At 43.8% G+C, this 25,187-nt stretch overlaps 1 protein-coding gene and 1 long non-coding RNA gene across 8 annotated transcripts in view; one reads left to right on the forward strand and one right to left on the reverse strand.

Annotated features, from left to right (window-relative positions):
* Positions 1 to 15,106, forward strand: part of HS3ST5 (heparan sulfate-glucosamine 3-sulfotransferase 5) — a 147,661-nt gene extending 132,555 nt beyond the window's left edge. For 3 of the 5 annotated variants that reach the window (XM_057311135.1, XM_057311134.1, XM_044388801.3), the window contains exons 3-4: positions 9,572 to 9,710; positions 13,382 to 15,106. In XM_057311135.1, coding sequence (XP_057167118.1) covers positions 9,604 to 9,710; positions 13,382 to 14,312 — 1,038 coding nt within the window. In that variant the 5' untranslated portion in view covers positions 9,572 to 9,603 and the 3' untranslated portion in view covers positions 14,313 to 15,106. Of the gene's footprint in view, positions 1 to 6,326; positions 6,460 to 9,571; positions 9,711 to 13,381 lie in introns of all 5 variants that reach the window. The other 2 variants (XM_048225977.2, XM_048225976.2) reach the window with 1 other exon arrangement.
* A 308-nt stretch (positions 15,107 to 15,414) lies between these two features.
* The window catches only part of LOC113264708 (uncharacterized), a 55,414-nt gene continuing 45,641 nt past the window's right edge, over positions 15,415 to 25,187 (reverse strand). The window contains exons 6-9 of one of the 3 annotated variants that reach the window (XR_008958976.1): positions 24,998 to 25,163; positions 20,402 to 20,662; positions 19,248 to 19,741; positions 15,415 to 17,289 (exon numbers count right to left, since the gene is read on the reverse strand). This is a non-coding gene — a long non-coding RNA (uncharacterized LOC113264708). Of the gene's footprint in view, positions 17,290 to 19,247; positions 20,663 to 24,997; positions 25,164 to 25,187 lie in introns of all 3 variants that reach the window. The other 2 variants (XR_006410984.3, XR_008958977.1) reach the window with 2 other exon arrangements.

A 25,187-nucleotide genomic window follows, 5' to 3' on the forward strand; every position in this document is an offset into this window, starting at 1 on the left:
CGTCTGGAAAAAGAAAGAGGTGCCACTGTGCAGAGCTTTGGCCAGCGCACAAGGCTGGAAGGTCTGACTGCGGGACTGTATACGTGATTTGTACAGCCCAGTGCAAAATGAAAATGTGGGGCCTCTTGTTCAGAAATTGAGAGTTTCTGGACCGTGACAAGCGAGCATTAAGCCGAGCATGGGATCCTTCTGAGTACAGAGCCCCATACAAATGCACAGGTCACGTACCCATGATGCTAGTCCTGTTTGGTCACAAGCACCCAATTTGGCAAAGTCTGGTCTAAATAGGCTCAGTGAAGTCTTCACTCAACCAAGGGTTTTGAAAAGAGGAGTCTTGTTAAAGGAAGAACAGTACCTCTTAGAGAGTGGTTTGCCTGTACCCACTTGGATAGGAGGCAAGGACCATCCATTGGGAAAGCGGACCTTCGGGCCAAGAGATGAGTCTCTGAGGTCCAGCAGACCCTGTGCTTGTGGGGATTCTTCTTTCACTGCCCTCTAAGAGGATCTGGGCTCTTGTTTAAGGAAAGATGCAGTTTCCTTACACGTTTGTCAAGAATTGGCCCTGAATACTAGAACCCTACAACAGGCATGGTCCGTGTGGCTCTTGTTCTCCATGTTATTCTTGGTGTCTGCAGTGCCCGGCCCATGGTAGGTACTCAGTCAACATTTGTTGACCCGTGACATAGGTGGTTATCTTAGGGTCAGCACTTGGTGGAGCCCTTCTGGCCTTGAAAAGAAGATCTGAGAGCCAAAGGAGGGAGGTATCCCTGGTAATAAAAAGAGGAAAGTTTTGAAGCATGTTAATAATACTGCAACTTAAGAAAATGTTAGCCTGCTGAGACTGGACGGCTTTTGGTATGATTTTGCATACAAACTAATTATAGATTATTTTATAGATTTGTTCACTCTTCATAAGATTTTTAGAGAACTTTTGCTATCAATGTTACTATGAATAATGGCACTGCATTCTTCTGAAGTTCTGTTATTTAGAGAACATAGGCAGTGGCAGATGCAGGGAGAAACTGGGAGGAGGTGCTAAAAGCTGAGTAGAAAGACCTAGAAAAGTGAAAACAGAAAGGGGTTTCAGGGGCCTCAGAAATGAAAACAGACCCCTACAGAAAGGCAGGAGTCTGAAGAGGCTAAAAGAGAAGGGGAACATGAGAGGGACGCCCACCTTCTTTCCGTGACTGCACCCCATACCACACTGCACATGCGCTGGGCACTCAGGAAAGACCCGATTAATAACTGTGCCCAGGAAAAATGAATGGAGGATGATCATGGCGTGCTCGTAAATACTCAACAACCAGCTCTTGGGGAGAGGGATGATTTCTAGTAATTGTCAATTTCAGTGGTGTAACTCCTTTCTCCCTCCATGTCTAGTGTTGAGCTACCAACATGAATTCACTGAATGTGGAATTAGGAAGAGATGCACCGTCGTATCTTCACTGTACAGATGCAATAGACTTAATCTCCAAGCATAGATGATAGTAAAATGTAGTATGATAATTGGGAAATAATGGGATTTTAAATATCTATTGCCTTTGTTTTAATTTATTTAATCATGAATTCCTGGACTGTAATGCTTAATCATGGCGTTAACAACTGGCCCGCCAAGTACAAACCAGCTCCAGCACTCCAATGGATGGGCCATCACTGGACGCTATTGATGTCATGTAGAAAGAGCTTTTCCAATTCTTATTTCTTTAAGGAAACTGAGGAAAGAAAAGTAAACTATGAGACAGGATAAGAAAAGAAATGTAAGTTGCTTCGCGTGCTGAAGTTTGTAGATGCGGGGGTTGGGGGTTGTGTGGAGCTGCCGTGGAAAGGAGCAAGGGCCTTCTGAACCCATGTGGATGACAGGGACACATTAAAGTGTATTGAGCCTGAAGGCAACATGATCACATTTCTGTTTAGAAAGACCACTCTGGCATCAGTGTGGAGAACAAATTGAGGCAGGGACAAAAGTAATGGTGGGGAGACCAGCTAGGAGCCCATAATACTCTAAGGAAAAGGAACATGACTTGAAGCAAGGCAGTCACAGATGATAATGCAGAGGAGTAGGTCGAGTCTAGTAATATTTTGGAGGTAGAATTTTACTGCTGAATGGATGTGAGGGGCCAGATGGAGCCGAGAAGGAACTCTGAGGTTTTCAGTGGCATTCACTGAGATAGAGAGGGGAAGAGGTGACAAAGGTAGGATGGGGACGGGGTGATAATGAGAGGTCAGTAACAGATTTAACCAAGATCTTATGGAGATCAGCACAGAAGAATCTGAATCAAGCAGCAGTAGAAAGCAGTGTTAGTTTGATAATATACTATAAAATGTGTCAAAAGGAAAGTCAGTTCTTGAATTATGGGGAGAACAGGTGAGGTTCCCATGATTCTGGTTGGTTTTTAGAAATGGTATGGTGAGGAACCTCCATACTGTTTTCTGCAGTGGCTGTATCAGGTTGCATTCCCACCAGTAGTGCACGAGGGTTCCTTTTTCTTCACATCCTTGTCAACACTTGTGGTTTCTTGTGGTTTTGATTTTAGCCATTCTGACAGGTGTGTGATGGTATTTCATGGTGCTTTTGATTTGCCTCTCCCTGCTGATGGGCGATGATGGGCATCATTTCATGTGCCTGTTGGCCACTGTGCAAAATCTTTATGGAGGGTCCTCAAAAAAGTAAAAATAGAATTACCATATGATCCAGTAATTCCACTACAGCATATTTACGCAAAGAAAATGAAAACAGTAATTCAAAAAGATATATGCACCCCTATGTTTATTGCAACATTATTTACAATAGCTAAGATATGGAAGCAACCCAAGTGTCCATCGATAGACAAATGGATAAAGAAGAGGTGGTGTATATCTACAATGGTATATTACTCATACATAAAATGAATGCAGTCTTGCCATTTGCAATGATGCGGATGGAGCTAAAAAGAAAAATGCTAAGTGAAAAATGTCATTCAGAGAAAGACAAATACCATATGATTTCACTCATATGTGGAATTTAAGAAGCAAAACAAACAAACAAAGAGACAACCAAAAAACAGATTCTTAAATATAGATAACAAACTGGTGGTTACCAGAGGAGGGGGGTGGGGGGAATGGATGAAATAGGTGATGGAGATTAAGAGTGCACTTTTCATGATAAGCACTGAGAAAGGAATTGTTGAATCACTATTCTGTACACCTGAAACTAATGTAACACTGTATGTTAACTATACTGGAAATAAATCTATAAATATTTTTAAATAGATAAATAATCAATCAAGGACATTATATGTTACAAATGACCTCACTTCTCCTTCAGTGCAAGAAAAAACAAAAACTGAAAGGACGGTAAGGAAATTTTTTAAAAGTTGTAAGTAACATAGCAACCAAAACAACAGAAGAAACGAAAGTAAAAGAAATGGTATAATGAATATGAAAACCACTTTGTAAGGTATTAAAAACGTTATTTTTCTATAAGAAGAGTACCTTTCATTTTCATCATCATTATCATCACTTATTAATATTTTCCCTTTGTTTTATCAGGTTCAAACCATCCAAAATACCCCTGTCACCTGCCCCTCCGTGGGAACTCTTTTTTTCTTTTACTTTTTCTCACCTCCCCATCTTCTACTTCAAGGTTCAATGGCAGGTAATCCGGGTGTCATTAAGTGGTTTTGTCTGCTCTCATCAATCAATAAACAAGTATTTTTTAAGAGTCTCCCAGAGGCATTGTAATCAAGGGGCCACGTTCTTTGGGGTCAGCAAATTCTGAATTTAAATTCTCCTTCTGCAGTTACCAGCCATATGCCATTGGGTACATAATCTGCTCATCTCTCTGCTCTTGGGTTTCTATCAGAGAAAATAAAATAAGGGGTCCGGGGGACTCAATTGGTAAGCATCTGCCTTCAGCTCAGGTCATGATCCCGGGATCCTGGAATCAAGCCCCGCGTTGGGCTCCCTGCTGAGCGGGGAGCCTGCTTCTCCCTCTCCCTCTGCTGCTCCCCCTGCTTGTGCGCTCTCTCTCTCTGTGTCAAATAAATAAACAAAATCTTTAAAAAGAAAGGAGGAAGGAAGGAAGGAAGGAAGGAAGGAAGGAAGGAAGGAAGGAAAGAGAAAGAAAGAAAGAAAGAAAGAAAGAAAGAAAGAAAGAAAGAAAGAAAGAAGAAAGAGAAAGAAAGAAAGAAAAGAAACAAAATAGATAATACTTCACAGATCCATTGTATAACATGGGACAACAAATGTGAAAGAAAGTAACAGAAAGCATACTGCTCGGTAAGTGTAGTCCTGTCCTCTTCATAAGGCTGTTGTTCAATGAGCTAATACTCAACAGACAGTGGGGATTTCCTTGGAATCATTCTACTATGTGAGTTCAGTCCTTTTTAATGAACTTCACTGCTATTGTTTCTGTTACTGTTTTTACTGCTACCAGGGGCCTGCCGTAACCATGTCTACAAGCTTTTGAGCAGCACTTGAACATATCTTTATTATTATTTTTTTTTTTAGTTCCCTTATTTCTTTGTTTCAGCTTGGGAATCATTTGTTTCTTTGCCTAGTGCTGCTTTCAAGAAACAGCCAGATGTCTATACAATGTGTCGTTTCTGGCCACGTACTCTGTTATTTAGATACTCTGCTTTGTTCTGCTAAGACACCGTGTCTATTAAAGCTTTAGTAATCTGGAGAAACTGTAATTGTGCTGTTCCTGGCACACCAATGAAAAACACCGAGAGATTAAAAACCGGAGATGAAGGAGGGCTTAAATGTCGCTGTAGGTCTTTAACCTTTTTTTTATACATAAAAAGAAATAATAAACTTTTTAAAAACTTTAATTTTATGTAAATTGCCTATTACCAGTATGATTGCTGGATGAAAGATTATTAAGATATCCATTAAAGCTTACAAAGCTAAAGGGAAGGAACCTGGGGGTTGGAGGAGCAGTTCACTTTCTCCCCAGTTTAATACTAATTTTGGCAAACCTTGGATGCTGTGGCTTCTCTTTGGCTTATATGCTCAGACCAAGAGCAACAGCTCCCCGCTTTGAAGACCCCACCCTGCAGATGCTCAAGCATTTCATGAGGGTACGGAAACCAAAGAGGCAGCTTGAGTGTTAAATCAACCACGTACCTTTGGTCGTCCCTGAGCAGGGTTTATTCAGGGGCTGCTAGGATACTGTCTCTTAGTATATAGTCTAAGGCTGATTCCAAAACAGAAGGAGATCTCACTTCCTGTGTCCTAGACATACTTACTAGAAACTACTGGCTTGGCTTCTTCAGTTCTGAAAAATTCCAAGAGATTTCTGCCTAACACAGTAAATGTTAGCTTTCTTTGTTTTTGGTAATTCTTTGCTTTGCCATACTTTGCCATCTCCCTTTGAAGAGAGAATATAGCATTAGGATTCTAATATTTAACAGTAGTTTCCACTGAAAGTTATTTATATTTAAAAAGGCTGATTTTTTCACAATCTAATTATATTATTAATGAGAACTGCATTTATTTTATTCTCTTCCTCTTGAAAATGCATCATGAGGACAAATATATCTGCCTCGTGAAGATGTTTGTTATGCTGCATTTTTGTAACATGCCCGAATATTGATAAAGTTCTATCGCACATTGTCTTACTCAAGGTTCATGTCATAATAACCCTGTGAGCTAGACATTATTATCTTCATTGTACAGATGAGTGTACCAAAATTCAGAGAGTTCCCATTATAAAACTAAACCAAAATGCTACTCAGGGTCTGCACTTCCCCACGGACGGCTCGCTCACGTTAGCTGAGCTCTCGAGTGAAAACTGTAGTTCTCCTCAGCATCCTGGTAGACGTGAGAATGCTTTGGAGGGTGCCGTGGCCCTGCCGTAAGGAGGGGAGGGAGCGTAAACAGACGTTTGGAGAAACCCCCGGTGGGCCTCTTGAGGGCATCTCCGACAGAAGCTGGACTGGCAGTGGCAGCTTATCCCACGGAGCAAAACCTCCATGGGGACAGCTGGACTTACCATACAGGGAGGGTCTACAGGTGGACTATTGGAGCTTTTGACAGTGAAAGATCCTCCATGGCAGTGGAAAAAGTAGTGGCCTCATGTTCGGTAAAGTTTCATTACCTACTGTTTACCAGACGGCATGTGCAAGGATACGCATATGCTCCATAGCTTTGTTGTGATAGTCTTCTAAACCTCGGGCTCCTTCCTCCGCAGACTTCATAGCCCCGGTCATTTCCCCCTACATGCAAATGTCTTCCCAGTGTTATCCCTAAGCCCAGCGATCACGCTTCGTTCCTGTCATTATCTACACAGTGGGCCTGACCCACTCCCACCCACTAATGGGCAGTATATTGGGATTTCCCCCCAGATTGCCTGTCCACCAGGATCACCCTCTCCAGGAAGTTATTAACAGGATCTGGGAGTCTTGAAGGAGGAAATGCAGGAAAGCCATCCCGGGCCCGTGAGGAAGCTGACAGAAGCATAGAGATGGGAGTGAAGAGGTATGAGAAGCAGTAAAGCAGCTGACCGGAAGGCCCAGGGCCTGGTGTTGGGGAGTAACAAGAAGGAAGGAGGCTGACCGTCCAAGCTGGGCCCTCGGAGGGAGGGAAGGGCCTGCGCTTTCAAGGAGAGATCGGACTTGATCCAGCGAATAACCAAACAACAGATGAGGGGCAGAATAACTTGTCTGAGGAAGAGTAGACTATACAGGCCATAGGAAATGCACAAGGAGAACATCCCCAAATGTTAAGAAATAAGGGAGGCATTACGTGCCTGCACAAGACAGGGCAAGAAGAAATTAAGGAGAAAGAGTTTACTGAACTCTGGCAACTCAAGAGAAAAAAAAAAAAATACAGTAGAAAATGACTATGACTAAAAAAAAAAAAACAAAACAAAAACACGATGCGAGATTCAGATCCATTAAATTGGACTCTGAAAGTGGTGGCAGGTGCGCGTTTTCTCAAGTTTCTGCAAGCTCACCGTAGAGAACCCGGAGCCCGTGCAGCGAAGCAGCGAGATTCCGGGCTCAGCACCCTTCGGCTAGCTTCCCGGTACTGCTGGGAGCAGGGGGAGCGCCTTGCTGGGAGTAGTGGGGAGACCCTCAGACCAGGCAGCGCCACGCTAAAGCAGCACGCGGAGCCATGGGGGCCTCGCTGCGGCTGCGGCTGCCCGGGCCCGGAACGCAGATGCCGGTGGAGGTGACCGCGCTGGGCCGTCAGCCGGAGAGGCCTTCCCTCGGGGAGCAGGGACGTAGCCCGGGCCTTAGAGACTCGGTGACCTGCAGCTCAAGACGGCCCAGGCGCCCGTGAGCTGGGGAAAGTGGACAGAGCCCTGTGCGGTGTAGCGTGAAGCAGGAGAGCGGGGCCGCTCCGTTTCCAGAGGGAAGGAGGCCGCGGACTCCCCCAGCCTCCCTCCCAGTTGCTCCTGGGGCTGAGGCTGCTGACCCTCCCTCAGGCCACGGGACAAGCACATTTTACTTTGGCTCTTCTCATGTGTCCCGTGTGTAGCTGGCCCTCTTCAACTACGTAATAGCTCTTGTTCTCTCACTCCGCGAATACACACGGAAGAACAGATGACATAAACTCCCTCCTGTTGGTATCATATCAGTAAATCTGTGTCTAGTGATGTACCTGTAGAAACCTTACTTCATTCTCACGGTGGGCCTACAGAGTGGGGAGGTCAGAGACTGTCCCCATCTTATAGATAGGGAAAGAGAGGCCCCAAGAATCTCAGCAGCCACGCCAAAGGTCACAGAGCTACTAAGAGGCGACTGTGATTAGGGAACTTGAACATAGTTTCCTTTTCTCCAGCCTCGTGCTGCAGTACTTGCATTTCAACAGGGACCAGAGCCCTGTGCCAAAGGCCTGTGGCTCCAGCTGCGGACTTCTGACATTAACCTCGAGATACACAAATTTGACTCTTTCTCGGGCAGCCCCGAATCACACTACACAAGTTCCTGCCTTCGCCTTCACGTTACCTCTGCCAGTTGGGTGATCATTGGTATTACAACTTACTCTAAGTATATGTGAATCCTACGTTTACTGGTTTAATAACCGTCTTCTCCACCAGACCACAGACTCCCATGTTGGCCGCTGTCTCTTTAGCACCTGGTAGAGAATCTGGCACATAAGGCATGTTCCATAAATATTTGTTGACCGTGTGTTGGATAAATACTGCTGGGACCTCTCCTTTGGGATTCCTTCTTCCAGCCTCCTCACGGGGTCGTGTACTACATTCCACAGAGAAAGCATTCCCACGAGCTCACATCCCCGGCCGTTTCTTCGTTTTCTTTCCTCGACATTTATTTATACATTATCATGAATTAGGTTGCATTCTCTGGTTGTTTTGCAATTTTTTTGCCCATTATTAGTTTTTCAAGGGCTAAAATTCTTTCAGGATCTTTTTCGGAATTCTCCATAAACCTAATAGAATCGCTGTAAATGTTCTTGATTCTCAGGAACCTCTTGATGAGTGAATGAATAGGCCAGTCAAGCAATCCTAGTATATCCCTTTCCACATAGCAAACATGGAAATGCCATTGCAAGAAAACAATTTCTACCCATCGCCCACTGCTGGAGTCCCTCTTCTTAGGTTACTATTTTGAGTTTCAATAAGAAACAATCTTACCTTGAAAGGGGGGTTGGATTTACTTTTAATAAGAAAGGCTGAATTGGAAGCTTGCATTTTTCCCCCCAAATTTAATAATAGCACTAGTAAAGCCTTACACTCCTAGGCCAGCCTTAGTTCAGGAATGAGAGTACAAAGCTTCCAGGTACGCTGCTGTCATGATAGAAGAGTGAGACCCTATCACCAAATCTGTGTGAATTCACTGAGAGCCAGGAGGGGGTCACACAGCAGGGGAATCTAGTCTGAGCATGTTTCCAGAATCAGTCAGTCCAATCCAGGACCGGGCAGAGGAGGCGAACGGCAACATCAGGTTACTTGGAGACACTGTCCTCCAACATCTGAGGTCCTGATAGTTACCACTGATGACCTCGGAGAGTGAAGGACTAGCTTGTGATCTTGCCCCCTGCATAATTAGAACAAAACAAAACAAAAAACCGTGCAAGTAAATATATGTCATCGCTCTGCCCCAAATGATCACTTACTGAGTGGGAATTTCTACATCTGTCTGGGTGTTCTGGAGCAGAACCTTCAGTTTACTGTTTGTCCTATTGGCAAGCCTCAGGTTACTCTGTTGCTCATTTTATCAATGTTCTTTGAATGACTAACAATAACAACAAATACATGTACACACATACACACACACACACATATATATATATACACACACATACATATACATACATATATGTGTTATATGCATTTTGGTTCATGTTTTGGTTCATTGTTTTGACAATTGCCCAGCAGGTTCTGTCTAGTTAGTAGCTTCCCCCTAGTTTAGTATTTGATCTTATAACATGGGCCAGGAAAAGGAAGGCAAGTTTGGGTAAATCCCTGTTACACCTTGAACATGGTCAAGGTCGGTATGGGAGCTTTTCTCCATGAAGCATCACTTAATCGCCTGTACTCCCCTTCTGTGGCTTTGTGACAAACTACAGAGCCTATTAGAGATGACTGCTGATTGAGTCCCCTTCTATCCTTATCTCTCAGGCTGCAGAAGTCCTGAAGGTTGATGGAGGGCCATGCTATTCAAACAGCAGGCGTGGCTGAGACAGAAGCTCCTGGTGCTGGGAAGCCTTGCCGTTGGGAGTCTCCTGTATCTAGTCGCCAGAGTTGGGAGCTTGGATAGGTAGGTAATTAAATACAGACTTATGCCTGTGTGACTGCAAGTGTCTCTTGATTTAAACTTCCTTAGGATATAATCTTAAATCTCTCCAGTTGTTTTCCTCTCTCAAAATTCCCAAGAAACATGCTTTTCTGCAGTATTGATTTTGATTTATTGAGGCTTTAAAAGAAAGAGCTCCAAGTTGCTCAAACCAAGGTGTTCGTCAAGATCCATTTGTATTCTGTGTGCATGGACATTTGTTTTCAGAGAAGGGATAAAGCCGCGTACAGTAGAAGTATCATTTACCAGAGCTCAGTGTGGCCTGTGTGCATCTGGTTGTTGACCTCTAGCCATCGCAAAATAGTGATGTTGTATCCCTTTATCTTCATTTTGAAATTTATGAGTGAGCAATTAATGTGGTACCGTGAGAGTTAAGATTATATATGTGCCTATAAAGGAGCTCATCAACTTTGGAATCCATTGCCTTGGAAAGATGGCTGCAGGCTTGGGGAGTTTTAACCATGTTAATTAGGTCTGGTTTCCAGGAGCTGAAAGTACCAGATGAGGAGGCTGTCGCTCAGAGTAATTGCCCAGAAACAATGGAAAAATCCAGGGAGAGGAAATTTACAGAACTAGCACTTGGCTCTAAGTAAGCAAACAGTTGAGAGGTCCTAGACTTGCAGACGTCCCAGCAGGTACCAGCTGGCTTCACACTGAGTACCTCTGGACTGTCCCACATTTGGTATGATCGGAAAGACAGAAACGTTAATTTCTGAAAGGCAAACGTCCCTTCTTTGCCCTTTAAAATTAATTCTTGTACTGGAAAGACGGAAGTATGTTCTCCATGAATTCAATTCCCATTTTCCATGTAAATGTAGCCTCACTTAAAATGAAAATATCTTCCTTAAGGTTTTCCTTTTCTAATGTGTAGATCTTATCACTAGGTTATTTAACAAATAATATTGCAGTGGTTTTTATTTTCTTCAGCCAGTGTCAGTTTTGACTGGTAAAGTGAACCCCTCTGATGCTTTTCAACTCAAAATTCCTAACTGAACTTCCCACTCACTGGTTGCTAAGTATGGGAAGTGGTATAATCCAGAGCTTGTCACTGACTTCAAGTATTCCCTAACGTGGTACTTACTTATTAGTGAAAAGCCTTCAGGTGGGCACCACTGTCCTATGTCCCTAATGGAACTTCTTTTTTTTTTAAAGATTTTGTTTTTATTTATTTGACAGAGATAGACAGCCAGTGAGAGAGGGAACACAAGCAGGGGAGTGGGAGAGGAAGAAGCAGTCTCATAGCGGAGGAGCCTGATGTGGGGCTCGATCCCATAACGCCGGGATCATGCCCCGAGCTGAAGGCAGACACCTAACCGCCATGCCACCCAGGCGCCCCCCTAATGGAACTTCTTTGTCAAGTTCTTCCCAATAGCTTTAGTTAGATTCCGGTCATTTCCTTTTTATCGGGTGGTTGATCCAGTGATCATTAACACAGTAGTTATTTAGTCAATGATTCTTTTCATTTTTAACTTGGTGTCTAGTCTCTAGTGGGATAGCTTTTGGGCTTTCCCAAAACCTCTCATTTGAGAGTTTGAACAAAATTATGTCTGAAATTGACACACACTTAGTCCTATCCTTTAGTAACTGAAGACCCTGCTCTCTGGGCGGGGGGCTGAGCTGTCACTTCCAGTCCTAAGATTTCATGTTTTTTTCCATGTCTGAGGCCCATGCTCAGAATTTACTCTTCGGGAAATGAAATAATGCCTTTTCTCCAATCGTGAGTTAGGAAGTCAAAAAAGCAATTGTTCTGCAGAATATGAGCTCCCAAGTGGAAGATAAAAGAGGAAGGACGGAAAGGAAGAATGGCCCTTTCTAGAAGTAGGGAAATTCTTTCCTGCTCTAACAGGACAGAGACGGTCTGTTTCAGCCTCTCTTGGCCAGAGTTCTACAAGAAAATTAAGTCCTTAAAGAAAAGGATTTGACTACTTCCTCACTCTCCAAGGATGGTACTAGCATCATTCTAGATGCATTGGAGAGAAGTCCATCCATTACACTCAATGGACGCTGTAGGGGATTAGGGCTTAATTCTCAACCAGAACCCAAGAAGAGCTAAAAGATGAATTTGTGATATCCCAATCAGTGTCACAATTAAAAATATCTTGGACTATGTGTGTGTCGCTACTTTTATATCTTCCACGTAGACCTCTAGCATCTTAATCTTGTTAACAAATTCATAAAAGCAAAATTCATGTTTCCCTAAAATATTAAATGTGGTGAACCCATTATTTTTATACTATTCCATATTTTCATGTTTTCCACAATGAGCATAAAATCATAAAAAACAAACACCACAAGTAAATACTATATGAGCCTAGTTTTCCATAAGCATTATGATAGACGTTCAAACAACAGGCAAACTCTTTCCCTCAGTTCCGTAGAATGTCATGGCATGACAAAGTTGTCCTCTTCTCCCTTTAATTATAAACATTACAGAAGATGAGAATGAGACAATAGGGTCTCTTGGGAAAAGCAAGAGACAGGGGAACATAGACACCAAATAATTAAGATAGCTAGAAACTTCAGTTGGAGGATTGGCTTAACAGCCATTTTGACTAATATTATACCCCTTAGCAAGAAGGCTAAAAAGCCTTTTCAGATAAACTTAGGGAAGTGATAATGAATTTCAGTTAGGTTCCAGACTGTTACCCAAAAGGAAACTCCATATGCCACCCATAGACATTGGCCATGCCAAATCAAGCAGTAACTCTAGTCTAATATCATTATGATTATTACCACACCTTTCTCTCTGAAAAAAGCAGTGCTGAAGTGGAAATCCTCCTTTCTGGCTCCATCCATTGCATTCCTTCCTTCCTACGCTCGAGTCCCTGATTTCCATGGGCTTGGCAGTGAGGACCCAAAGCTTCTGGCTCTGCCAAGGTCTGGTTGATTTCTGGTCCCAGGCGTGGGAGGTGATAGACAGCCCTTGCTGATGGCATTGGGTTTGTTCCTACATTCAGCAAAGTAAAACATAATCCCGACTCCTTTAGACAGAAAGAAAGAGAGAGGCAGAAGAAATACAGGATTTGCCTAGCTGTCCCCAAGGCCAACAGCAGAAATTCTCATTAGAACAAAAAGCTCAGCAAGTGCCAAGATCGCATTTTTGCAGGTAGAGGATACAGCGAGCCACGGGCAGAGACTAGGACCTCTATTCAGATGAGATCTCAGAGATTTCTAAGAGCCACATGAGTGCTGCTGAGCTGCAAGAACATAGGACCCCATGAAACCCAAAAGGCGTGGCCTCCGCCAGACTTCCGCCTCCCAGCTGAAGATGATTGTCTGCCTTTCACATTTTCTAAATGATGGTAACTGGTGAGCTGTTAAAAGGCTATTAGTGTGGCTGGTGTCACTTGTCTGTCCTGTCCTGCGAACATAAGTACAAGCTGTAGTCAATTAAGTGCTTGGCGAATAAAAATTTTAAGGAGCACTAATAAAAATAATCCCATCAATTATGTGTGCTCCATTTAATACAAGGTTGCTTAAAATAAAATTTCCCAAACATATGTTCATTATGGGTTGCAGCAGGCTGAGAACCGGTGGTTTATTTATGCATTTAAAGTCTCACTCCAACTAGAGAAGCAGAAAAATGACATGTTAGTCGCCATGAGCTTCTAAAAGCCTCTTTCTGTCGCTTGCAGGCTACAGCCCATTTGCCCCATTGAAGGCCGATTCGGAGCCCGCAGCCAGGCCGAGCTCCCTCTCCGTGCCCTGCAGTTTAAACGTGGCCTGCTGCACGAGTTCCGGAAGGGCAACGCTTCCAAGGATCAGGTTCGCCTTCATGACCTGGTCCAGCAGCTCCCCAAGGCCATTATCATTGGGGTGAGGAAAGGAGGCACCCGGGCCCTGCTTGAGATGCTGAACCTCCATCCAGCTGTGGTCAAAGCCTCTCAAGAAATCCACTTTTTTGACAATGACGAGAATTATGCCAAGGGCATTGAGTGGTACAGGAAAAAGATGCCTTTTTCCTACCCACAGCAAATCACAATTGAAAAGAGCCCGGCATATTTTATCACGGAGGAGGTTCCGGAAAGGATTTACAAAATGAACTCATCCATCAAGCTGTTGATCATTGTCAGGGAGCCAACCACAAGAGCTATTTCCGATTACACTCAGGTGCTAGAGGGGAAGGAGAGGAAGAATAAAACTTACTACAAGTTTGAGAAGCTGGCCATAGACCCTAATACCTGTGAAGTGAACACAAAGTACAAGGCAGTAAGAACCAGCATCTACACCAAACATCTGGAAAGGTGGTTAAAGTACTTTCCAATTGAGCAATTTCACATTGTCGATGGAGATCGCCTCATCACAGAGCCTCTGCCAGAACTTCAGCTCGTGGAGAAGTTCCTAAATCTTCCCCCGAGGATAAGTCAGTACAATTTATATTTCAATGCTACCAGAGGGTTCTATTGCTTGCGATTTAACATTATCTTTAATAAGTGCCTGGCGGGCAGCAAGGGGCGCATTCATCCAGAGGTGGACCCCTCTGTCATTACCAAATTGCGCAAATTTTTTCACCCTTTCAATCAAAAATTTTACCAGATCACTGGGAGGACATTGAACTGGCCCTAAAGTAATAAGTCATATAACACTATGTGTTGTGGCTGGAGACACACAATGTCTCCTCTAGATTAAAGTATGCACTTTTCGTAGACACAACTATCCAAGTCGTTTTTCCATGTATCCTTGTACATACACAGTGTGTGACCAAATATAAGATCAATTCTTTTTCTATCGAAAAGTTACAAAAAATAATTTGTTGTCCAAGTGTTGCATCTTTTAAGCTATTTACAAAAAGAAAAGGTGGTGGTATTGGGGGAAAGTGACTTCAGCTATTCTCAAAGAGTGTAGTCTTCCTTTGAGTCAGAATTTGTCGTCCGCCATTTTCATAGAGTTAAGCCAAAAGATTATGTGTGAAAACGTACCAATGGCTGAGAAGCTTCAGGAAGCAGAGAATTCAGTTATGCATTCTTTTCTAAGGGAAAGCTGGCTCTTTAATTCAGCCACTGAATTGGTGCCGTGAAAACAGAAAATACTATTTTCTTATTATTTGAAAGATGTCGTATCTCATAAAATTGACATTGTCCCAAAGTTCCTGTGGTGATTTTGCACTATCGTTTTCTCGTATAGACCATGGTGTCACTTGTAGCATGTCAATCACACATTGGAAAGTTAAAGTCCTTTTACTTCCATGTTCTATGTCGACAAAGAGAAATGTCATGTATATAATGTATATTGTTGTAAATACTGGTTTCACACTAAGTAATTCTATTTTGTAAACTGAATATGGCTATTTAATTTATTGTGAAAATTAAATTTATTGTGGTATTTAAAAATGGAATGGATTAAAATTACTCTATGTGCAACCTTTTTTTTTTTTTTAACTCATTGTGTTTTACACGCCCCCTGCTGCCCCCACATCGAAGCTGTTCACGTGCGTATGAGCGCGCTTGGAAAGTGCGCATCTCCGTCGGATTTCTGTACCCTTGTGAAAATGTTTTTATGAAGTGAGATTGAGTATATTAAAGAAAAAAAAATCTCAGCCATCTGGAAATCTAGTAATACAGCCACCTCAAAGAATACGAGCTCTTCTGCTACAACTTTGTAACAGTTAATTTACATGCAATTGCTGCTGTGTCAGGAGAGACAGAAATACTTTAACATAATCAAGGCATAGAAGAATCACAGTTTTATTTGAACCTCTAATCAGAGCCAGACCAGTCGAGAAATTAACTACAATAAGATTAGGAACCTTGTGTGGCCTCTGTACGGAAAGCTGCTGATGCTTCAAAAACGAATACAAACTCTCAGAACTCCCTCTTGGAGATGAAAAAACAAAATAATCCGTCTGCTCCGAAATGATCAAATGCGTAGTGCTGCTATTACTAACGTACGCATACGGCTCATATTTCCATCGAGAGGAATTAATGCTAAATTGGGTACGTGCTAACATCAGATACACTGTATCAGGCTTAAATAGAATTCAGAAAACCGTGGAAAGAGGGGTCAACCACAACAGCAAAAAGATGGATTTTTCTCAATCATGGCTGTTTATCCGGTAGACGATGTGTGAGGGAGTGGTGTGCGACGTCACATTGCGAGTGCCTAGAGAAATCAGCAAATGACAATGGATTCCCTTTTGATTGTAATAAGTGTTGATTTCCTCCATGAGTTGTTTCTCCTGTCCAGTGATTTGATGGTGAACTTTTCTAAATAAATAGCCCTTTCCCCTCCGGTGTCGGTATATATTGCTTCTCAGGCTACAGCCTTAGTGATCCTCTCTCCCGTTCCACTTAGCAATGATGCCGTTCTCTCAGCATGGCGTAGGCAGGACACGAGCACACGCTGACAGGCCAGCTTCTCACTCACCGTGCAGTGACTCTGGAGAGAGTGTCTCGGGTCTACATGCCAATCCCTTCTCCCTTAAGCCATGAATGAAATCAAACGTAATGAATGTAACACTAGATTTCCCTGTGCCTCAACTGTCAATGAGCCATTAGAGTAAACTCCGACTACTACATTCAAGGTCATAATCACACGCTGTCATGAATTCTACTGGAACTCCTTCTAGAGCACTCTGCAGCTGATACAGTTTTGTACCAGTAACTGTGAAATTACACCCCGTCGGAGCACGGACATTTCCGAAAGTCCGCCTGAGTATTCAAACAATCAAACTGAAAAATGGCAGCCTTTTCCTAGGCAACTAGAGAAATTTTTCTGAAATCATGAAGAGAAATTTGTCAGTGATAATCTTTTATATTCTAAATGTTTCTTAAGTTTTGCTGCTGCTACCAACAATATATATCTCAGCATTTATTCAAAGATTCTGTTTGATATATACTGACTTTTCTTTTTCTTTTTTTTTTTAAAGATTTTTTTTTTAATTAATTTATTTGACAGAGATAGAGACAGCCAGCGAAAGAGGGAACACAAGCAGGGGGAGTGGGAGAGGAAGAAGCAGGTTCATAGCGGAGGAGCCCTCGATCCCGGAACTCCGGGATCACGCCCTGAGCCGAAGGCAGATGCTTAACCGCTGTGCCACCCAGGCGCCCCTGACGTATACTGACTTTTCTGATTGGTTATTTTTGGCTCAGTAAGCCAGTATTTCTTCATCACACTCAGAAAAAAAGCTCTGTGATTTCCAATAGTTCTACTCCCTGAATAAGTTTGAGAATCGTTTTAAACCTTGGAGCCTCCCCACAGGGACCTAAAGCAGAAGGCCTGGCCTGGGAGAATGTTTCAGAGGCAGGTCTCACTGCACCAAAAAAAAAAAAAAACCAGCCACAGCCACGGCTGATTGAGCAACGTAGAGAGAAGTAAAAATCCTATAACTTAATAGCATGCTTCCACTGGAGGTTTTAAACCTCCTTATTCAGAAAAATGTTTCCTGTTGTCATCAAACAGGCAGCAGATCTCTAGAGAAATCCTCAGCTCATTACGTTAGCTGTACCAGGGCTCTCTTGAATAAGTTATTCCTTCGACATCATGAAATCTCTGTGTTCTTCCTGGAGGCTTGGTGACACCATACGGCTTTGTGAAACAGTTCTAACTGCAAAGAGGAAAAAAAAAAAAAAAAACTTTAAGCAACGGTGAAGTTTCTGCTGGACCAAAAAAGCTGAAATGACGCAATTTTGGAAGCCAAGGCGTTCCAATTATAAGTACACAAACAGGAACTAGAGTCCCGAGGGATCAGAGAGAAAAGAGACCTACAAACCCACAGACGCACATCCCCAGTTCCAAGTCTGTCCCCTACTCAACCCGAAATCACCTCCTGGAAGCCCTCAGTTGATGAAGGCACACTCACTTCTTCTACTAACTTTACTGCCCTATAGGGAACATCCAAGACATTAGGGTCCTTATTCAGGTATCAGAAAGCAAAGGCATGTGAACCGTCATAATCACATCTGATCTCAGGTTTGGCACCTTTTATGTGAAGGGACCAGCAAGGACCGTCACTAATTGCCACTGAGGCAGACAGGGCCTCACGAGAGCACTGTTTGGGTGCCACGCCTGGTAGAAGGGCCCTGTGAGGAGGGTTACCTGGGACACGGGAGGCAGATTGCTGCTGAGGGAAGGTGGGAACCGAGGACCAGGGAAGTCCAAATGCCAGCCCCGCCAGTAAGCTTTTGCCTTCCCCAATTAGCAGTTAGCTAAATTGGATTGCCTTCATAAGCCTAATTTGAGAATTTTCCAGGGATGGAGAATTTCAAATGATCGTAAATAGCGTCTTCCTGCTGAAGTCTTTTGTACTTTCGGCGCACTCAGCAGCCACTCTCCCCTCGGGAGAGCAGTCTACAGTGTAAGCAAAAAAGAAAACTTCGCCGAAAACCTTCCCCCTGAAAATGACTAAATACGGCAAAGTCTTAGCAATTCGGGCTAGCAAGGTGAAAGTAGAGAATATCTTCAAGCAAATTCATTGCAATTATTCCCAAGTGGATAAGCTGCAAAACTATACTAACAATATACTGAAAAATATCTAATTGCATCTGCTTTACAAAATAAAAGCCTCTTCACTGGCATCATTTTTTTTTCCAAATTGGTGTTACTCAAGTATTTCAAAACATTCTGTTCCCTTAAGTAGGTTCCTCGGGCCCCCTAGCATCTGTTCATCAATTTTCATAGGAAGCCTTTCCTGTAGAGCGAGGCCAAGGATGAAATTTAGGCCCAGATAGGATCATTTGGTAAGGCTCTAATGAACGGCGCCTTACTACACATGTTACAAATCAAAATGCAAATGCACTTTCAAAGATTTCTTTCTAATTACATTTTATTGTACCTTTTAGGAATAAGAGTGCTATTTCATAATGACTCAGAATGGGGTGGGGAGTTGAGGCAGAACCGTGCAGACAGCAACACGCGTTCCCATAGAAAGCGCCTGACCAGTATCCCGCGAACAAGTGTCTGTTATTTAAAGGCAGCTCAGTTGAGAAGAAATACTCTTCCGGGCACAGCACGTAGGCGGCAGCAGCCTTGGTACCTGATAGGCTTACTTCTGTCCCTTCGGAGTCTGTGAACCATGTCAGCCTACCAGGTCTGGGAGCTGTTGGTGAAAGGGCTGTTGTCTCTAAACACACATGCCACCCCCCTTTTAGAAAAAGTCCACCACGAGGGTGAGGGGCTCCCCGTAGACTGGTAACTTGGCAAAGAGCTGGCTCACCTCCAGCGTTTCTGAATGCACGGAATTCTGCTTCACGTGTCCTTTCCAGACAGATGCAGCATTGCTGGCTTTGACAATGGAGGGAGGGGACGATGGAGGGAGGGAACCAGGAGCCAGGGAACGTGGGCAGCCTTTAGAAGCTCGGAAAGGCAAGGACATGGATTTCCCCTAGACCCAGAAGGGAACACCTGCCAACACCTTAATTTAGGCCAACAGAACTTGTGTGGGATTGCTAAACCCACAGAAATGGGAGAACAAGTTTGTGTCGTTTTCAACCACTGACTCGAGGTAATTCGGTACAGCGGCCGTAGAAAACAGCTACAAGAAATGAGGAGAACCAGAGTGCTCACCGAGTGTGGCGTGTTTAAGCAGCTGATGCTCCTTCCTTCTCTCAGGGTGACAGGGCAGCAGGCAGCAGTCACAAAGGGCGTTTCCAAACAAAGCCAGCAGAAGTCCTGAAGGACAGGGGAACCCTTGCAAGTTCCCAAAGGCATTTGAATGCAGGCAGAGTGACCCTAGAGGAGACAATTCCCTGGTGATAAAAACCAGAGCGAGTCTCATGTCTTCTGGGACACTTCCACTGAAGCTCAAAGGGTAAAAAAAACCCAGTTTCATGGTAACTTGCAGAGACATTTATGACAAGGTATAGATTATGTAACATTTTTAAATATCTTTAACATTAAGGTTTGTACACTAAAAAGAGAAAATATTTCCAGTCTTTTCACAAGGCCATAGTATCTAGCCTTGATCCAGAATATCCGAAGTCTCCAAAGATCAGAGCCAGGAGACTTGGTCTTTTTCAAACTGGTCCCAGAACCTCCTCGAAATGGCCTCAAAAATTGTCCTGTAAGGAAAACAAAGACCTGAGATTCTCTCTCCTGGGATTAATGAAATTCAGGGGCACTTACTGAGCACCTAAGATGTTCCCAGTTTCTGAAAGATCTAGCAAACAATTACTAAAGGTCACTAGAAAAAGCCAGCGTTAGAGGTGAGACCAGAATGCAGCCCTCCAGATTTCCAGCCCAGGGCTGCTTGTCCAGAAGTCTCTAAATGGTTCTCTTTATTATTTATGTCTGCCTACTTCCTAAAAGGATTTGAGGTGGTGATTTTCTAATTAAAATTTGTTTCTAATCTCTTTCTAATCTTGTTTTATTGGCTGTATTTCAACCCTCTTGTACTTAATCAACCTTGAATAGTAACGTGTATTGAATCTGTATAAAAATATGAATTAGCATTAAAATTAAAATGTACACACATTTAGTACCCATGTAATATGTATGGGCATATTTGTATTTGTAAGCCTGCTGAAAGAAGCTAATGATAATGGTTCATTATGGACTAATCAAAACCATTCTTTTGTTAGCGATTACCTATCAAATTTGCACAGCTGCCTTCTAAAAATTCCATTCCAAAGGTGTCATAGTCCAGCCAAACAAAGTGAATATACGTAAAGAAAAGAAAAAATAAATTATTATTTCACATCAACTGATCTGAAAACAAATACTTTGATAACAGAATACATCTTGCCTAATTGAAGCGTCGCTACATCGAATATAAGAAGTTTTAACGTTGCTAATTCGAGGATACTGCAGGTGCTCACACAGGAGTATCATTCATGCCACCACTGTGTGCACATGCATGGACACACGTATGCAGGGTGTGATTCTCAGCAGTTCTGGAACAGTGTCTCATCCCCACGTGATTATCCCGTTACTTTGGCTTCAGCACTGCCATGAGTCCTCCGCCTGAACCGTATCAAGTTTCTCTGAAAGCACAATTAAATTTAAAGGTAACTCGATGAGCAACATGTTTACTTGGCGTTATTATCTGTAGCTGTCGTGTTTGAGGCACTAATGTAAAAATAGTGTGAAATCAGTAGGGACACAGACGCATGCCGCAAGCTCTGAGAACGTGGCATCGATGGCTCCCTCTGGGATCCGGAAATGTCTTGGGGAGCTCAGTGCTAAAGGTTCAAACAGCACTAAAAACAAAAGGTGTTTGAGGTGAGCGGTCAGAATCACAAGGACAGGATAGCCCAGTGCTCGGCTTTGCCCCGCAGCCCCCTCATGGGAAAGGCTACAAAGGAGTCGACACCCACCGAGCGTCGTCTGTGTTTACACGCACGGACTGACCGGCTGACTTCAGCCACACGAATCCTTACTTTGAACCGTGTGTTAAATTATTGCTGACTAGGGGATCATCTTCAAAAAAGTCACTTTAATCTTTTTAAGTTCTCCTTCAAACAATGTCTTTGAAATATTTGGAGAAATAACTTAAAAATTCTCTATGTGGCGACGCCTGGGTGGCTCCGTCGGTGAGGCGTCTGTCTTCGTTTCGGGTCATGATCCCAGGGGCCTGAAATCAAATTCCGCTTCGGGCTCCCTGCTCCACGGGGAGCCTGCTTCTCCCTCCACCTGCCTCTCCCTCTGCTGTGCTCTCTCTCTCTGTCTCTGACAAATAAATAAATAAAATCTTAAAAAAAAATTTTTTTTAATCCTTTATGTGAAATCAATTATTTTTTAATCTCTCTGGCTGGCTCATCTCCCAGCCTCTGCAACAGGCTCTCAAAGCATTCCCAGAAGTCCTCGAGAGCTTCTGAGCTCCACTGACAAGCAAGCCAACCAGCACCAATGTGCACCTGTCAGCGATGGCAGTCTCAGCCCCCCAGCCAACTCCAGCGGGCAGTGTGGCTTTCCCAGGGGGCACGGCCCCAGCCTCCACATCCCCAGTGTATGAATGTGTGTGAGGAGGTATCCTTCTATGCTTCTGTTATTCTCACTTTTAGAAAGTACCAAAACCTTTCTATGGGGTATCAACGAAGCAGGAACCCACCCTCGCCGTAAGGCCAGGCTAGAGCAGAGACAAATCTGGGTCACAGACACCATGTTAAACTTAGAATCTCATGATAAGTGTTCAATAAACATTCGCGGACTGAATGAATAAATCCTCCTTCGTTATGATGATGGAGGCTTTACTGCTGGATTAAGTGTGTTTGGTTGTCTTATTCTTCCCTTAGAGTGGGTTCTCTGCCAGGAGAGTCGGAGGTCCTCTGTGCAAATAGACCTCTGGCAGCCAACCCACCCAACAGCAGTGGGCATAGTGCAGGCTTTTGCTGGGCTCCCAAATGCGCCTTATCTGTTTAATGCACTGTTAGATACAAATGCTAAGAACCAAGGGCTACCTTCGAACTCTGTTCTCTACCTACTCGTGCCAGGCACCGGTGAGACAGTTCAAGTCACTTCACTTCTTAACGCCCTCCTACAAATGGTGAAGCAGTAGATACCAACTTGTATTTATCTAAGAGACTTCGCCCCTCCATAAGTGTGGATCTCTAAATATTCTCGATTCAACTGCTAGGTTTTACACTTAATGAAGCGTGAATTAAAATTGTGAATTTCAGAACACTAAGCTAATTGCCACGTTCATCATTGTAAACCACACTGTGAGTATCACTGCTTAGGGGATTATAATATGAAAGGTGAGCCTCTCAGGTCACTGGTCTCATAGAAGGAGAGCTCTTTGGTGGTGTTTTTAATTACACTTGACTTCTACCTTTTTGCACGTGAGTGCATCTTAGTCTGGGAACGTGCAGACACAACACGATGGATGAGACGTAGACAGTTCACAAGCCACCAGATCACTGGAGAATAACACACAGTAACTCCTTCGTCATCGAGTAGGAGAAGCACCTACTTTAATTTGCTTTGACATGTTTAGAAAATCATTAGTAGACATTAATGAAAGAATTATATTAATTGAACTAATTATTGAAGGCCCTGTATGTACAACAACCAAATGATAGATGACCCACTTATTTCTGCTAACGGTAAAAACACTTGCAAATTGAAATTGTCATTCCACAAGTCCAGCTGATTCTTGAGTCTCAGTTGATTGGTTATATCATATAGACACCCGCACACCTTTTAGGAACATACTTTGGTGAACGAATGATTTTGGGAAATCCACTAACTGAAGAGGCCACAGCTGTGAAGAGAACAATCTTGACCTGAATATCCACCCAAGTCAATAGAACCACAGCTGTCAGGGCACGATGGGTACTATGGCTAATGTCTGCCCACTGGGCTGCTTATTTCAGTATCTCACAAGCAGGTTTGGCAGAGACCTAAGAAAAATGTGTATGCCCATTCCTACCCCTCGTAGTACAGATAAGCAGCCCAGGTGGAGAGCCACTGTTTTCTATTCTAAAATGTACATGTTGACTTTATTGTCTTAATACGCGCAGCATGATTAAGAGAATGGTATCTTTGTTTGACATGTCTTCCATAAGCAATTTTAGGACAAGGATTATGTCATCTCCACCTCCCCATCGCGTGCAGGCCTGAGACTCACACTCTAACATAGTAAACGATTTTTTAAAAATCGTGAATGAAAAACTATAACTATTTAAATAATATCAAGAATACCAAAAGATCACTGTTTGCTGAAAAGTAGCTTCTGATGCCCGATGCCTCTCGGGGACCCCCGACTACGGATGCTCGTAGATACTCGCTTTTAGTGCAGGCCTCATCGCTCGCATCAGGAGGTACAAGAAGGGCCACTGGCTCCAAGCCTCACAACGGCAAAGAGGTCAAAGTCAGACCAGTGGCGTTACCTCTGAATGAGATTAGATGGCAGTACCTGAAAAACTCTGACACATAGCACATTATTTTGACACATTTCATTTTTTCATACACCCACACCTCAGAAAATGGTAGTAGGCCCCCTGACCTCTGAGAGGCCACAGTCTCATACACCCGGACCTAAACTCATGCACGACAGGATGGGCAGGATGGAGAGCGGGATCCCTGTAGCACACTCACGGTGCTTGACCTTGTCTGTTTGGGAAGCCAGAGCGTGGGACTCACAGGCCTGCACAACAAGGCACTTCAGAACAGAGCAAATGCTAACCGCGGAAGTGCAGGACTGCTTACCCAGATTCCCACGGAAGTGCTCAGGTTTCACTCTTCCTTTTGAAAAACGTAACTTTTCTAGTAAGTTGGTCACACTCCAAGAGGAATTAAGCTTGAAAGATAACAGAACTTCAAAAGCCAAATGGAAAAGACCAGACCTGAGGCTGCGAAGGGCATTCAGAAGAGAGGGGTTTTAACTCAGCTTTCAGAACATGTTCTCTCTCCTCTTTGAACGTTTCTGACACTTGGAGGGTTGCTGAAGATTTTCCCACCCGTGACATCTTCCGGCAGAAAACCATGAAATAACAAAAAGCTGTTTCTAGGTAGAGCAGGGGGGATGTGAGAGTCAGTTAAAGGAAGTTGCCTCTTGTTCTGTTTATTCTGGGTGTGTGTGTGTGTGTGTGTGTGTGTGTGTGTGTGTGTGTGTGTTCTGCTTCTTCTTGAGCCTAACAGTCATCTCCGAGAAAACTCCCTGAGCCCTGCTAATCTCACTGCAAAGACACACATTCTATGGCCAGTGGAACCAAGGCCCCCAGCACGTGGCCCCCAACAGGAAGCAGAGGTCTCAGCGGGTCACCGGAAATGTGTCTGCATACCCCACTGGCCAGGGATGGCAAAAAATCCAAAGGGAAAATAATAGGAGAAAGGGATAAAAGTAGGAGGGGGTCAATACACAACTCAACACTTACATTCCTGCCTCTTTCAGGCTACTTCTTTTACCCAGAATCCTGTCGTCCTGCCTTTCCCTAGGGAACCTCTTGTGACCCTTCAAGATTCAACTGAGAATCATTCCAATTACATGTGCTAAACTCAGTACGATGCACGAGGAACCTGAAAGGGCACAATGTAAAATGCTGACCTCAGGGAGTCATGCACCAGGCTCACAAGCGGGCCCCACGAGCGATGTACAAAGAACGCGATTATTCTAAGCTTATCACGTGGCACAAAGAATGCAACAGTGCACAGTACAAGATGCCTGCCCACAAGGAGCTGAGCACCAGACTCCCTGCTGGGCACATGGAAAACCGGTGCGCGAGACATCTACCCCCAGGAGCTGACAGCAGGCGGAGTACTGAGCACGAGCACCTCGACGGTGCATGGCACAGGTGGCTGTCCACAAGCAGCTAAGCACCAGGCTCAGTGCTGGACACAAGGGTCACTGCAGTACCCAACCCAAGGTTCCTACTCACAGATGTGTGCCAGGTTCGACATGGGCAGTATGAACAAGGCAGGGACGCCTGGTGGCTCAGTTGGTGAAGTGTCTGCCTTCAGGTCGGGTCATGATCCCAGGGTCCTGGGATCGAGTCCCTGCCCAGAGGGGAGCCTGCTTCTCCCTCTGCCTCTTCTGCTCTCTTTCTGTCAAATAAATAAATAAATAAA

The sequence above is a fragment of the Ursus arctos genome, unplaced genomic scaffold, assembly GCF_023065955.2.
Source record: "Ursus arctos isolate Adak ecotype North America unplaced genomic scaffold, UrsArc2.0 scaffold_13, whole genome shotgun sequence".
NCBI lineage: Eukaryota > Metazoa > Chordata > Mammalia > Carnivora > Ursidae > Ursus > Ursus arctos.